Source organism: Sordaria macrospora, chromosome 3, assembly GCF_033870435.1.
Source record: "Sordaria macrospora chromosome 3, complete sequence".
Lineage (NCBI taxonomy): Eukaryota > Fungi > Ascomycota > Sordariomycetes > Sordariales > Sordariaceae > Sordaria > Sordaria macrospora.
This window is the reverse complement of record NC_089373.1, coordinates 678,539-692,160: the sequence shown is the minus strand read 5'-3', so window position 1 is coordinate 692,160 and position 13,622 is coordinate 678,539. Positions and strand designations below refer to the sequence as shown.

The 13,622-nt window shown below is 52.5% G+C and overlaps 1 protein-coding gene across 1 annotated transcript; it reads right to left on the bottom strand.

Moving 5' to 3' along the window:
• Positions 1-55: 55 nt before the first annotated feature.
• SMAC4_01666 (uncharacterized protein) lies at positions 56-3,684 on the bottom strand. Its single transcript, XM_003348594.2, has 2 exons — positions 1,118-3,684; positions 56-989 (listed from the first exon to the last, which is right to left on the bottom strand). The coding sequence occupies exons 1-2, from the start codon at positions 2,532-2,534 to the stop codon at positions 916-918; spliced, it is 1,491 nt and encodes a 496-aa protein (XP_003348642.2). The 5' UTR covers positions 2,535-3,684; the 3' UTR covers positions 56-915.
• Between the last annotated feature and the right edge of the window lie 9,938 nt (positions 3,685-13,622).

The following is a 13,622-nucleotide window of genomic DNA, read 5'->3' as shown; positions in this document are numbered from 1 at the left end:
TCCCGCCTCCATCATCTCGACCATTTCCTCCGCACTAATAGGCTCTGGAGAAACGAAGCGAATGGTGTGATGTTTCAAGTCCTCGTCAACGCCTACCAACTGAACCTCAAACACATAACGGCATGTTGTCGTTTGGCGAGCGAACGGAAAAGGAGCAGTGAGGTAATAATAAAGCAAAAGTAATAACAGAAGCCTAAAATAAAGAGAGAGAGAGACCAAACAAGCAGAAAAAAGAAGAACCCGGGTATCCTTTGCAAATGCCGCGCGCGATATTTCATGCCAATGTTGTGAACCTGTTTCCCTAGTCCCTTTGCCTTTGCCTTTGTCCCTTGTTTTCCCATTTTCCGCCTTCGCCTTTAGAACCCAAATTTTGATATCCTTACAAGGAAAGAAAAGAAAGAAAGAAAGAAACAAGAAGGTAAACACAGTAAGAAACGAAAATGAGAAAAGACATGGGGCCAAGAATGAGATGTTTTGGAAATCTTCGCTCCATAAAATCGGCGATCGGTGGGGAAAAACCGGTTGAAAAAAGAGAAACCGCAAAACAATAACAGGGGAGGGAAGAATAATATGTGTTCCTTCGCCGGATTGTCCTGTATCCTCCGATCCAATCCAGTTGGATTGCCTGCCGCCTTATCCTTAACCCAATCAATCCCCCTTGCCCAATGTGTGTTACGAGATCCGCCATGAAATCAGCGCAAATGAAAGCAATGAAAGACCCCATCATCATTAGCATCGTAGCCATCCACGTCCCACGTGTGCGCATACTACCCTCGTTCTTCCCATAACTCTTCTCTCTTCCAGCAAGTGACTGGCATCGTCTCTTGCTTGGGTAAACATCAACCAGCTCGAGACAAAGCACATGCTTTTCTCTAAGAAATCATGACCTTCGTTTGACGTTCCTTCTTGAGGACATCACCTTGTTGGATCATGATACAATGGTTCCAGATCACTCGCATGCCCACAAACCAGATCTCCTTGACGGAAGTCTATGTCATGTTCATTGTCGAAGATGGCGGGATGCTGGAGGGGTAGTACCCACTAGAGCTGCTTTTTCCCTCAAATCTTCCGCAGCGTTGCTGCGAGTAGTATGAGCTGGCTGGTGGATAAAACATACTGGGAAGGCCATTCTCCCCCTCGGGCTTGACTTTTGTCGGATCATAGCCGCTGGACATTGAGGGGACAGTGTTGCTCTCTGCCTCCGTGCGACTGTGGGAGAACAGTTCGACCTGCTGCTGATGTCTTGGGTCTGCATGCTCATTCTCGTAGATTGTTGCGGGGAAGTATTGGTATCCCTTGTGTTCCGACATTGATTTGGCTTCGTCATGCGACATCATTGGTTCCATGGTAAGCTCGTGGTGATGCCGTGCTCCATAGCCTCCTCTCGGGTCACCAAACTGCGTGAAGCCGCCAGGGAGCATCGAGCCACCAGGATGGTAATCGCCACCGGGCCCGAGAACTGAAGAGTAACCGCCGCCGATGCTACCGGCGCCAGAACCCCCAGGTCCGCTGCTAGTGCTTCCTCTCCTCTCATTCTGATAGTGACCTGGAGACCGACCGCGGACAATCATCTTGGCTGACTTTCTGTATGCTACCTTGATGTAATTGTCTGACCCTCCCTGGCTTCCAACGTCAGCCCATAGCTCGACGATGAGGTGGTAGTATTGTTGAGCAGCCCTCCTCTTGCCGTTGTTCGCCGTGGCCTGCTTGAACTGTATACGCTCAAAGGTATGCTCAGTTGGGAGAGGGCTTTGTTGTTGACCGTATGGCTGGTGGTCGTATGCCCTGGATGAAGAGAGGCTTCCGTCGGGGTTGCTGTACATTCCGCTCAGAGGGTGGTGGGTTTGTTGAGCCGGCTTTGGTAGCAACCGGACCTTCTCAGGCTTGGCAACCGGTCCCTTGTCTCGCTTTGGCGTGTGCTGAACCAGCTCGATCGTTTGGTTGTCGCTGTCAGCTACAGCTGCAGAGATAGACATGGCAAAGCCATAGACTGTATAAGGCTGCGGTGATCCAGTCTGAACGAATTGGATCTCCGTGTTCGGAAGGTTGGGGGTCAGAGAGAAGGAGCAAACACAGGAAAAATAGTTGCGCCTGTAGCAGGTCCACTGCTCCTCGGCAAGGAAAAACCCCTTGTCAATGATGCCGGCAATCTCCACCTTGATGGGTGTTGCTTGAGGACCGTTTTGGGGACCGCCATATGAGAGAACGCCGCACTCGACGATGCTGGTAAGGGGGGGTATGTTGGGTTGGGTCTTTGACCCGTATGTGCCGTCCATCCTGTGTGTGTTGTAGGTGGCCGGACTAGGGGTGGGCGATAGCGGATGCCGTCTCGAGGTTATGCCGCCGAAGGATGGGGAGCGTGGAATATGATGGTCTTGCCTTCTGAAGGTTGGTGTCGTGGTTGCGTAGCTGTCTCGAATGCTGAGCTGGGAGCCTGGGTGCGGCAGTGCGTTGGATCGAGGGGCATGTGCCATGCCCGAGGCAGAGGTGCTACTAGTCGGCGTGTAAGCCTCGGGAAAGGGGTGGTGTTCCATGGCACGATAGACGGAGGTGGTGCTTAGGGGAAAATGCTTGGTATGGAGGCTCAATAACGAGGGGAGAGGTGACACATACTTGGAGCCCAGTCGAGGCCTGACGTCCAGGCTGGTGGAATAAACAGTGGGAGCGGTAGGGAAATAACCGTGGGGACCTCCCTCAGTGTAGCCGGTTGATGGAGGGATCGATAGGGGGTTCAGGTTTATGAAGGAAGGCTGAGGCGGCGCCTCGATCGTCGACAGCGACGCGGTATTTTCTGTATAGCTGCTTGCGTGAGAAGAGCGGATGGGTTAGCAACAGGTACCTTTGACTGTAGAGCGTCTTGCTGTGGCTAGATTGCCGAGAAGCCAACCACCCCGGACTTGAGGTATCTGCCTGTCGTGCACCTCGACGATACAAAGCTCCTGCTTGCCTGACCAGGTGCTCCACGCTGCTTTGCTTGCTCAGACTGGCTGGCTTGGCTGGCTGGCGCTTCGTCCTTGCGCACCAGGCCTATCTGGCTGCCAATGCTCGCAGCTTTCTCGCAACCTGAACGTTGTGTACTTTGATGCAGCGTTCAGGTTTCCCATGCGAGACACAAGTGCGCCTGTAGGACGGGGCTACGGTAGCTCCCACAACTCTCTGGTTGTACTGCCAACACTTGGCGTTGCACAGCTAGCGATGCCAACAGGATCGGAAGCGCGAACACAGCGCCTTGCGGCAGGGCAACTTGCACAAGTGGATGAAGATCGAATGAGAGCGACAACAATGGTGAGGGCAGTAATCTGGGTACTCTAACTTGCTGATAGGCTGTAAACTGCGATGAGGCAGATCTAGCGCCGAAAGCAAGTACCCATGTTTTTTCTCTGCTTTGATCCTATGCCTCGTCTCTCCTGCCACTAACGACAATGGCTCTTAACCGATGGTGTAGTCGTTGACGAGTGGTTGATGACAAGAGGGGCCAGAAGGTAGAGAGGTGTTGCTCTTTTTCTCAGTGCTGCCGCAAGCTACCTCGCCAGTGGTGAACGGGAATAAGCCCGAAGGAAGCGGAGGGGGTGGAGAAAGACGAGTGGAAATTGGAAACCGGGTAACGGTAGCAGCCGGCGGTCTTGATGTGAGGTGAGGTAGGGTAACTCAAACCCGGTAGCTCGTGTAATATGAGATAGCCGTGATGTGATGGTAATGGCGTTCGTGACGGGGAGATCGGGGCAGGCGGAGAGAAAAGACTAAGAAATGGGAAAGTGTGTGCGGAGAGCGGACCGCGATATGCCTTTTAACGGTGGCAGGAGCTTAGCTACCCGTTTTACATTTGGGTTGCGGGAGCTTCAAATTTGCGGTGCCTTTTTTAGTGTGAATGGCAAGGGTAGGAGCCGGGCAAGGGTAGCTAACTGCCCACTGGGTGCTGAAGAATGATGGAATAAGGAGAGAGGCCGGGTAGAATGCAGGCACACCATGCCGAGTATTTTTAACCAGTCCGTTGCCCTTGTACAGTTCGTGAAAATGATACTTCGGTGAGGTAAAGGTAAGGCATGGAGGCGAACCAAAGCTACCTTGACAGACCACCCACTGTCATACTACCACCGTATGATGCAGAAAACTGGACAGTGCAAATGTGAATGATGACAATGAGATGCGATTTGATCCTCCACTTGCGATGCTGCAGAAAGAAAGTGAAGGAGAGAACGATGGTGCACAGCCAATGAATCGAATCGTAAGAAAGCTTGTAGTGTAGTTACTTACCGCATGTCGGCTGTGGTTGGGGTGATGTCGAGACCGTAGTCAAGCTCGGCAGACGGCCCAAAGTCCTGCTAAAAATACAGCGTCAGTCACGGATTTCTATGCGAAATGCCACTTCTGGTTTCATCGGATTCCCTGGGCATGTCATATGCTTCCATTCCTCTTTTGTCCCATGTCCACTGTCCAACCGCAAGCAGCAGCGAGATGAGACAAGCAAGCAAGGCTTGATTTAATGAAGAGACCAAAGAAAAATCCGTTGCCTGCCGTCTTTAGGCAGGGGAACGTGTTCATTGAGCGGTCCTAATCGGCCCTGCGGGGTGCAACATGACAAGAAGGCAGTGGCACCGCAGGAAGAAGCTCATGGTGATGTACCCATCAGCTATGTAAGCGGATATGGATGCGGTTCCAGGCAACTGGAGGATCATTGAGCTAAGTGACCACGATGCCGCTCCTTGGCCATAACCATTACCGGGCTATAGGAGCCATTGGGATTGATTGGAGAGCCTAAAACAAGCCGCAAGAGTAAGTGTTAGCGAAAGATCACCACAGTCGCCATGCTATAATGCTACCTAAACGAGTCGCATCGGTGATAGGTATCGTTCACGAAACAAGGGGGCTGGAAGGGAGAAAGCATAACGGGAGCGAGAGGTGCCAATGGAAGGGGAAATAGAAAAATTCGAGGCATTTCGAAGACGGGATAAAGTAGGGAAGCAAATCGTCTGGTCCAAAGTGGGAGGCAACATGATGTTTGCTCGCTGAGCTGCACTGTTGTTGCCATGCCTCGTCCGGTCTCATCCCGTCTTTTCCACGTCCTGGCATGCTAGGGTGTGTACAAGCGGAGCTTAGGTACATGGTACCCAGACCAGACAGGTGCGCCCAGCCGCGCAACGGCGATAGGGGAGTCAGAGACAAGAGGCAGGCTGACAGGCAGAGACGATGGTTGATGGGACTGCTGCAAGTACACACATAGTGGTACAAGCAAGTACCGCCTGCCAAGCAGAGGTACATCGAGTCCTAAACAGTGAGCTTGCAGTTGACCGTCTTTGGCCCGGCCAGACCAGTCGGAACAAGAGCAGCATGGGATTCGCTTCGTAGGGTTGCCCCTCAAACGATCGGGATGGAACCCTGCCGTCGTACGAAACGCGTTCAGAGCTGCATCATCTTGTTCCTTTCAACTGATGCTCTGATGGTGTATTCAAATCCTCCAACCTTTGCCCGAGAGCGCTTGCCCAAGACAAAAAACTAGAGACGTCTGGAGCTTGGGAAACCCCATAGACCGCGAGCCAGGGTATCCTCCAGCCAGCGAGAGGTCGCAAGACCGACCAGGTGGGCCGGACTAATACGAGCTAGAAGATCGGAATGGAACGCACTGGCGGCCAAATATGGAGTCGATGTGCAAGCCTTGTCGAAAAAAGGACCAAGACAAAGCCGGGAAAGGCCGAAAAACGTGAAAATTGTGCAAGGAGGTGAGGGATATGATCAATAAAATAGCCTTTCACTAACCTTCAGGATCGGACAAACTCATTTCTTGTTCCTGCGCGTCCCGTTGCCTTTCCTCATGACTAGCCGCGTATTGGTGGGGAAAAACTTCTGCTTATTCGTCTTGATTGCGCTTATATTGATGTCATCACCCTGGCCCCGGTCCAGCCGAGTAAGATTTCGCATGCCGTACAGATAACTGTCGTCTGGCTCGATCGCCGAAGGGTCCAAGTCCAGGGTGCTGCATACGGCCGTAGTGGCCGCAAGAATCCAGGGTCGGATGGGATAGGCGGACAACGCAAAACAAGACCATGTAGTATCAAGAATTTGAAGGAAAAAGGAACGTGGATTTGACGGAATGCGTATTTACCTTTGATAGCGGCGGATTCATACGAGGCTCGTGAGTGAGGAAGTTCGCTAGTGAGTGCGTTCCCTATACAAAGTCCCCTCTCCCGGAGTAGGTTAGTGAATCTTTTCCGCTATAGTGCCCGTGCTGCCCCGAAAGATAGTGGGAAAGAGAGGCCATTCTCGCGCTCCAATTGGGAGCCAGACTTCCCAGGCCAGTCGTGAGAGGAAAAGAGCGCAACTTGCGAGTGTCCGGGTAAAAGGGGATCAAAAGGTCGTGCCCGATTCCATTGCTTGTCCTCATCGTCTCCCTCATCTTGTTCTCCATCTTCTGTTATTTTCTTTGTCCTCTTGGTGCTCGACTCAGCAGCCCAGAGTGTAGTTCTTTCCGATGTGGCTTGCTAAAACTTGGTTGAGGGTTTGATTGGTTGACTGACCTTGATATGCGCCCCTGTCATGCCAAGCGGTCAATCTACACCCCCTGTACTGCGACGAGAAAACAGCGGTTGGTGCTTGCGTCGTTATAACCTAACGTTAGGAAAAAGCATCCCATTAGCGTAACTGATCGAGTCGTTAGGTTAATCCACGAAGGAAGGTTCAGTATAGGCTTGTGTAGGTAGATATGAAAGAAGAGAGCACGGCAGGAACGTGGGCAGGGCGCGAGAGGACAAAGCCCGCTGGTACAGGAAGTGACGAATAGACCAGATGGTTCGAGACGTTATCCAGATCTGTACGCAGCGCTCACGAGATCCAGGCTCGAAGCTCTCTCCCAAATCCATACAAATTTGATGTTATTGGGGAGAGCTGCAGTCCTTTTCTCCGACCTTTGCCCCTGGCTTCCCATAGCTGGCTCGATGTCCTGAATCTTGGGCGGTATCGTAGCAAAGGCTTGGAGCCCAGCCATCACAAACAGCGTTATAGAAGGGGTAATGCACTAACATGTAAGTCAGAGAATAAGTGTGTGTGCCTGGTCGGGATCAGTGCTTGTCCTACGTGACCGATGTCCGCCCCGATTTCTCAAAGTGATAATATGTGCAGGAAGAGTGGTCGCTGCAGCCGGGAACCACAACCCCGGGTTTATCGGTTCTTTCAAGCAGGGTTCCGATCGACAGCGAAAGAATGGGGGAAGGCAAATAAGGGGGCAACAGGCTGCGGAAACGCATTATATGTGATCTTCGTCATCTTCAGCTCACCTTGTTCAGAGCTTTTCTTGTCCCTCAGATTCGGGTCTGGTATCTTTGCGAGATGGGTATGTCGGCCGCCCGCCAGGTTATGGCTTCCAGAAATTACGGCGCGGTAGAAGAGAGGCTTGCCGGTGGTCCTGCGGGGATGTGGAAGCCGGAAGACAAAAGTCGCTTTGGAGATTCGCTCGGTGATGCCGTAGCTGTGGCTAACTGGTGTAGAAACTTTCCTGGCCCATATGTTTCCCAGCGACGACGACGACCGCAATTCTAGGCTGTTTCCAGCGGCCCTTCACCTGATGAACCAAGGTAATGACGCCGTACTATCAGGTCGAGTGCAGGATCGCAAATAGGTGGCTTCTCGTACCCTCGATGGGACCCGGGGTGCGGTGGCTTGAAGAGGATCGTACAGAGATGGCAAGAAGAGCGAAGGGAGGGCGGAAGTTCGTTCGGAAGTACGTCCGGCACAGCGATGAGTCGTACAGGCAGTATGTGTGTATCTCCAGGCTAGGGCTCTCAGAACGCCAAAGAGCTCGTAGAGTAAAGGGAAAACCAAAAGATGCAGGATGGGATGGTCAGAAGGGATAACTATACCTTCTTAAGTTCAAACATGAACAAGAAGGGTAGCGCAGGGGTTTGAGACAACGACAATGGGACACATGGATGCGGAGAGAAGTCAAGAGTCCCTGGTCTTTTTAATCTTGAGACAAAGCCTGATGTCCTTCCTCAGACGAGGCGATTAGGTGGACCGCGCTTTTGGTTGGCATTTCTATGCAGTAGCAGCCAGAGAGTATGATGACTCGTGGAAGCCCACGTGTGAGTCTGGGTAGAGGAACCCCCCAAAAGCCTCCTCCGACGATTGAATCGAAAACGCTACGCAAGACTTCAAAGCAGGGGGCCGCTCGAGTCGCAAACCAACACCTCCTCCTGTCTTAACCGATAACTTTCGTCGACCGGGATGTCAGCACAGTTGATGTGCCTTCTACAAAGAAGGTATTGCGCATTTCTTGGGCAAGCAAGGGAAGGAAGCAAAAACTCACCACACATTTCTGGGTGAGGTGACAGTTGGGCAATGTTGTGATGATGGTGCTGCCTCAAAAGGTCCTGATCTTTCCCTTACCTCATCGTTAACCTTGAAAGACTGAGTGGTATCCGTTGCAATACCGTAAGGACCCGTATTTGCCAGTGATAGACATCCGCAATCTTGAGGTCGAGGTATCAAAAGGTTCCGCGCCAGGGTGAATCGCTTCTCTGCTGGCTTCTTTGGAAACCTCGTCTTCTATGCATCAGGGTATGCACGTATCCTTCCTCCAAGGACTTTCTACAATGCGCCACAAACATCTGTTTTGATTTGAAGAGAAACCCGCCGGGCAAGGAGTGATGCCCCAGAGACGGGTAATTGCAGACGGTTGACAGGCTTTGGGCCATTGAGAGTTGGAATCCTGCCACCCTAATCGGATGTCCCAGTCCTCAAGCCCAGTACTGCTTCATCAGGGTAGATTGCTGCAGTAAGTTCGCCTGCGCAGTTCTTTGGCTGACTGCCTGCATCACCCAAAGTCAGGCGTCGGTGGTGAAGAGGCGGAAAGGCGAGAACAGGGTCAGGCCAAGGTCCAACCCGCAATGGACCAGACATTGTCAGCCAGAGGAAGGGAAATTCCGTATTGCAGTAACGACGTGCCAGCGCAGAGCTGAAGGCCCAGTCCAGAAATGCAGCACGCCTTCAGCTTTCGGCCCTATAGGTTTGACGTGTTCGGCAACGGCCGAACAAAGCTCTTGCAGGGAGGCCAAATCAAGGCCATACAGGCCTGTCTTACTCGATGGAGCGGGGCCCCTTGTACCGACACGTGAGGTATACAGTCGACGATGTAGTTCCACTTCGAGACACGGGCCCAAATATGCCTCTTTTCTGTTTCCAAGAGCATCTCGGCCACGATCCCGACGTGGAGCCTCACAGGCAGATTTGGACGGGCACCTCTTCAGACACAGCCGTTGGAGTGGCCCGGGCGATACGCCCGTTACCGGGATCGTGATGCAGGGCATCGACAGAGCATGCAAACTGCCCGGGGCCCGGCAAGGTAGTGTTCGGTGTCCTATCTCTTTCTTGCCCCCACACACCAAAGACCAGACGAGTAAGGGGATGGATGCTCTGCGGTAGGGGAGGTCAGCAACTGGGCTGAGGAAGGTTTGTTTTGCTCCATGATCCATTGAATTTGCCCGTTTCAGCATTGGGGTCCAATCATGTCCTACTGTGTCGGGACCACCCTTGGTGCCCCATGACTGAGGCCCAGCGAGATGACGGGCAGGGGGAGACGAATGATCAAATTGGGAGGCACGGACGAAAATACCGCTCGGCCGTTCTTTTCCCTCTTCCTCAAAAGCTTGACTTGGCCGTATCGGTACTATTGTCCTTGCTGCTGCTGCTGCTGCCGCCGCCATCTGATGGTTGCTCCATCGCGTGGCCAGTATGAGCTGATGCAGCCGATCCAAAAGAAAGAGGTGAGTGGACAAAAGGCAGGAGGAGGTCGTTTGTGCAGGTTTCCGTCTTTCTTCGAATAGATGCATGTGTCCAGCCACCAAACCCGAGGCTAGCGCTAGGCTTGCTGGCGTAGAGCACTCCTATGACTCCATAGCGGAAGGGGGCAAGAGGTTCATCCAATTGTTTCAGATGAGATATTCTTTCGGCCGTTTCGTCTGCTACCCGGGGGGGTTTAGGCAGATTCGGCCAGCGATTGGCTGAGGACTTGTGCAGGGCGAAAATAGAGGTACTTGGAAGAACTGCTTGTCCTTGAGGAAGTAGGTCGTTTCCCTAGCTGGTCGGGGATAATTAGAGTGAGTGGCATGGCTTTGCCTTACTGTTTCGACGATCGCAAATATCGGATGAGGGTTGTTGTAATGCATTATCTTGGGAGTCGTTGAAAACTGGCCATACGGAAGCGGGCAAGACTTGGCGGATGAGGAGGTTATAGAAACAGGCCTTGTCCTCAATGAAGTACCGGTATCATGACTGCCTCAGCAATCGGTTCGGGCCGCTCAACGAAAGGTTGTGTTGGCGTCCAGGTTCCGGCTCAAACAAGAAGCGCACAAAGCGACATGTTTTGTGAGCGCAGCAGATGTTTGTTCTTCTAGAATGCGCTGAATGCCGGTTTCATGGACCATTCCACACACCAGTCTTCAGAAACAATGCACCTGAATCCAACAGAGCAGGCTGGCAGGCTGGCAACAGGGCCGGCAGGGGCAGCAAGGGCAGCAGGAGCAGCAGTACTACACAATGTCAGCATGGCAGTCAAGCAGTCTGCAAGCCTGCTGGGCGGATGGGTTGGAACACAAAAACGCCCTCGGGGCTTGTTTCTGGCGCACCCCATGTTTTCCCACACCTCTTTCGCTGCAAAAGAGATCTGTGCCATGTGACACATCACTCCCCGGCTTTTGACAACTCCAGGGTCCTTGCGTGGGAAACATGGACTGCAATGGCGGTTTGGCAACAATGGTGGTGAGGATGATCAAGTTGATATTGATGATGACGGTGGTGATGGGTGGATTTGGTGAGAGTCCTGCCGAGTTGCACGCCATGACATGGAAGTGAAGATATTCGGACTTGACACCTTTCGTCAAGCCCACTGACAACAATGTCAAGCCCACTAGAAAGGGTGGAATTAGCGTCAGCGTCAGACGGGGTTGGGACTGTATGTAGATGTTTGACTCTGCCCAACTGGCCCTGGAGACGGCGGAGTCTACTACCTTGGCTCTGGCTGTCTCACCTCTTCAGCAGTGCACCCACTGGACGGTACCTGCACTGCTTCTTCTGGTACGGTGCATGAACATGCCCCCATTGGGTGCCTTGACTGAGATGCCTTTTTGGGGGGGGGGTTTTCTCTGAACGTCGCTTGATCAGTGACCACCACAGTTCACGCCAAATGAACAAAGTGAAATGCAGAGGGCATGAGCTGGAGGTAACACATGTTGTGCAGCCACTGCCGCAAGGAGACTATATCGCGTCTAGAGTACCTGGAAAGTCAATTAGAGATGAGTTGGTTCCCTGTTTGTATGAGGCGAAAATTACCGTCCGGATGCCTACCTACTCTGATGTCCGTCTGAGAAAGAATTGGAGGACTTGAGAGGGAGATGGGAGAAAGACAACCTAGAAGTGATTCTGGAAGCTGATCGCCCATGCATGTTGATCCGAAAATCCAAACGTGTCGTGAGGCGCCATGGACGAAGATGCAGACGAAGATCACTCCCATCCATGAAGGATGAGGAAATGCAAGTCAGCATCCTCCTCCGAGACGAGACGGGTTATCGAAAAGGTGCAGTGCCAGTGAAGGACAAGCTCAGATCCCGTCTGTCTGTCGAGAAATTTTCAGTCTGATTGTCACGGAAGGTACCTCTAGAGGTACTCATGGCTGATAAGACCAGAAGCTGGCTGCTAACTGAATCTATCCTACGGATGATTGGCCCAGTTGTGATAAGACTTTGTTGAGAAAAGAGAGAATGGAAGGAAGCGTCCGTCCATGACGCTGGATGGTTGAAATCAGATGGGACGGACCACTGCAATCGAATCACGAATCAACCAATGTCAAGCTCTCCTTCCGTCCATTGACAGCGACAGGGATGCCGCCCAAAAGCACACCCACTCTGAGCCATGTCTCCACTTCTCGGCGCATCATGAGTGGTCACTATTGCAACGATACCTTGGCGCCCTTCTCCGCACCGTGACTACTCGAGACCCACTTCGAGAACCTCAACGTCAAACCGGTGAAGGATTCGGCCATGAGAAATGGAAGTCGCAGAGTGAACTCCTGTCTTCTTTATGGACGGAGTACTTTATTTGGCACGTCTCCCAACAACGGGCACGGCCTTTGTTTGGGATTGACGTGAACCATGTCACATGGTAGGCAAGTGAGGGCTTCAGTTCTTGCTTCTCACTCAACACAGTGCCAGCTCCAGGCAGACATGAAATCATCCGCAGCAACTGCCCTCACCGGCTTTGCAAACTGAACTATTCGACCTTTGATTGACATGGGGATTTTTCAAATTGAATGGGAAAGAAGGCAGACAAAATCGAGCCATAGAACCCATGCTCTTTCCATCAATTTTGCAGGAGAATACGGGGCTTGCTCCGGTGGGCAAGCGGCGCTTTCCAGCTCTGTTGGTAACAAAAAGGAAGTGTAGGCGTCGGTTCCTTCCCGTCATGATACTTACCTTACTTACCTTTCATACGTTTAAAAAATGATCACATTACCCGACCTTATACCTGCTCGGTCACTCCTGCAATCAGTCCTATTGTTTGGGAGACCCGGACGTCGCCCACCGTGACGGACTTGGCGATTTCTGTCAGCACTCAACAGCAGTTTCCCACTCCATTCCAATCTCGCCACGAAATCACTGGCTCCGTCCTTTCCTGTCCCTTACTTCAATCGCACAACATTGACGAGACGACCTTCAGAATATGCACACTCATTCTTTCGTCCACTACACCACATCTACCTCTACCTACCTCGAGCCGGATGCTGCCGATGCGGATGCTCGTTTTGCTAGCCTAGGCCAGTGCAGGAAGTCGCTCCTTGGTCTCATCATCTTGTCGCACAGTTTGTCTCTCTCGGTCACGGTATTTGCGATGGAACAAATGCGGTTTATTGCGAATCTGTGTCACCCGCTTCGTCCCCCATGTTCCTGCTCGTAATGTATGGGGTGCCAGTGTCACTTGGCCGTACAGGCCTGCCTGTTCCGAATTCCGTGACTGGCTCAGGAAAAAGCAGCCAGCCCATGTTCGGTTGCTACGGTCTGGTCGCTGCTCGGGAAGGAAAGAGGCAAGAGGGAGAGGTATGCATCACCCCATCACAATACCTGACCCTAACACTCCTTCCCCCAAACCACAGCACAGGCTGTTAGCAGCTGATGCTGTTTCATTACCGAGACCTTGTCCCAGCGCGAGATATCGGTCGGATCCAATCAGCATTCGCTGCGGCCTTTGTCATCAGAACTAGGTACTGACAATTCACTGATGCTTTTCCAGGTATTCGTCATCATCTGCCCTCACCGGTCTCAGGTCTCTGTCCAGCCCGGCGGTTGCTTCACCGGCGACGATTGGTGGGTTCACCATTTCCATCTCTAGAGGGTGTGAAGCTGGACCAGGATGCGATGCGATGGTATGCAGACATTAATGCGCCATGGCTCTCTCCGTCTCCTCATCGACGAGTCGAGACGTTCCAGAGTACCATTCAGCGCCTTTCTTCTGCCTGCTTGTTGCTCTTAGCGAGCCGTCGGCTCTCGATGTCTGTCGCCGGACTCGTCCGCCTACATCAGAATCCAGGACCCTTTCCACCCTCTACGCTGTACGGCAGGGCATCTACGGGATGTTGAGCCCGC

Bases quoted from the DNA above. Each gene is read 5' to 3' on its own strand.
- SMAC4_01666 (XM_003348594.2), bottom strand. From the start codon at position 2,534: ATGGAACACCACCCCTTTCCCGAGGCTTACACGCCGACTAGTAGCACC. The intron at 990-1,117 runs GTATGTTTTATC...AACATGACATAG, and splicing joins GGGGGAGAATGGCCTTCCCA to ACTTCCGTCAAGGAGATCTG.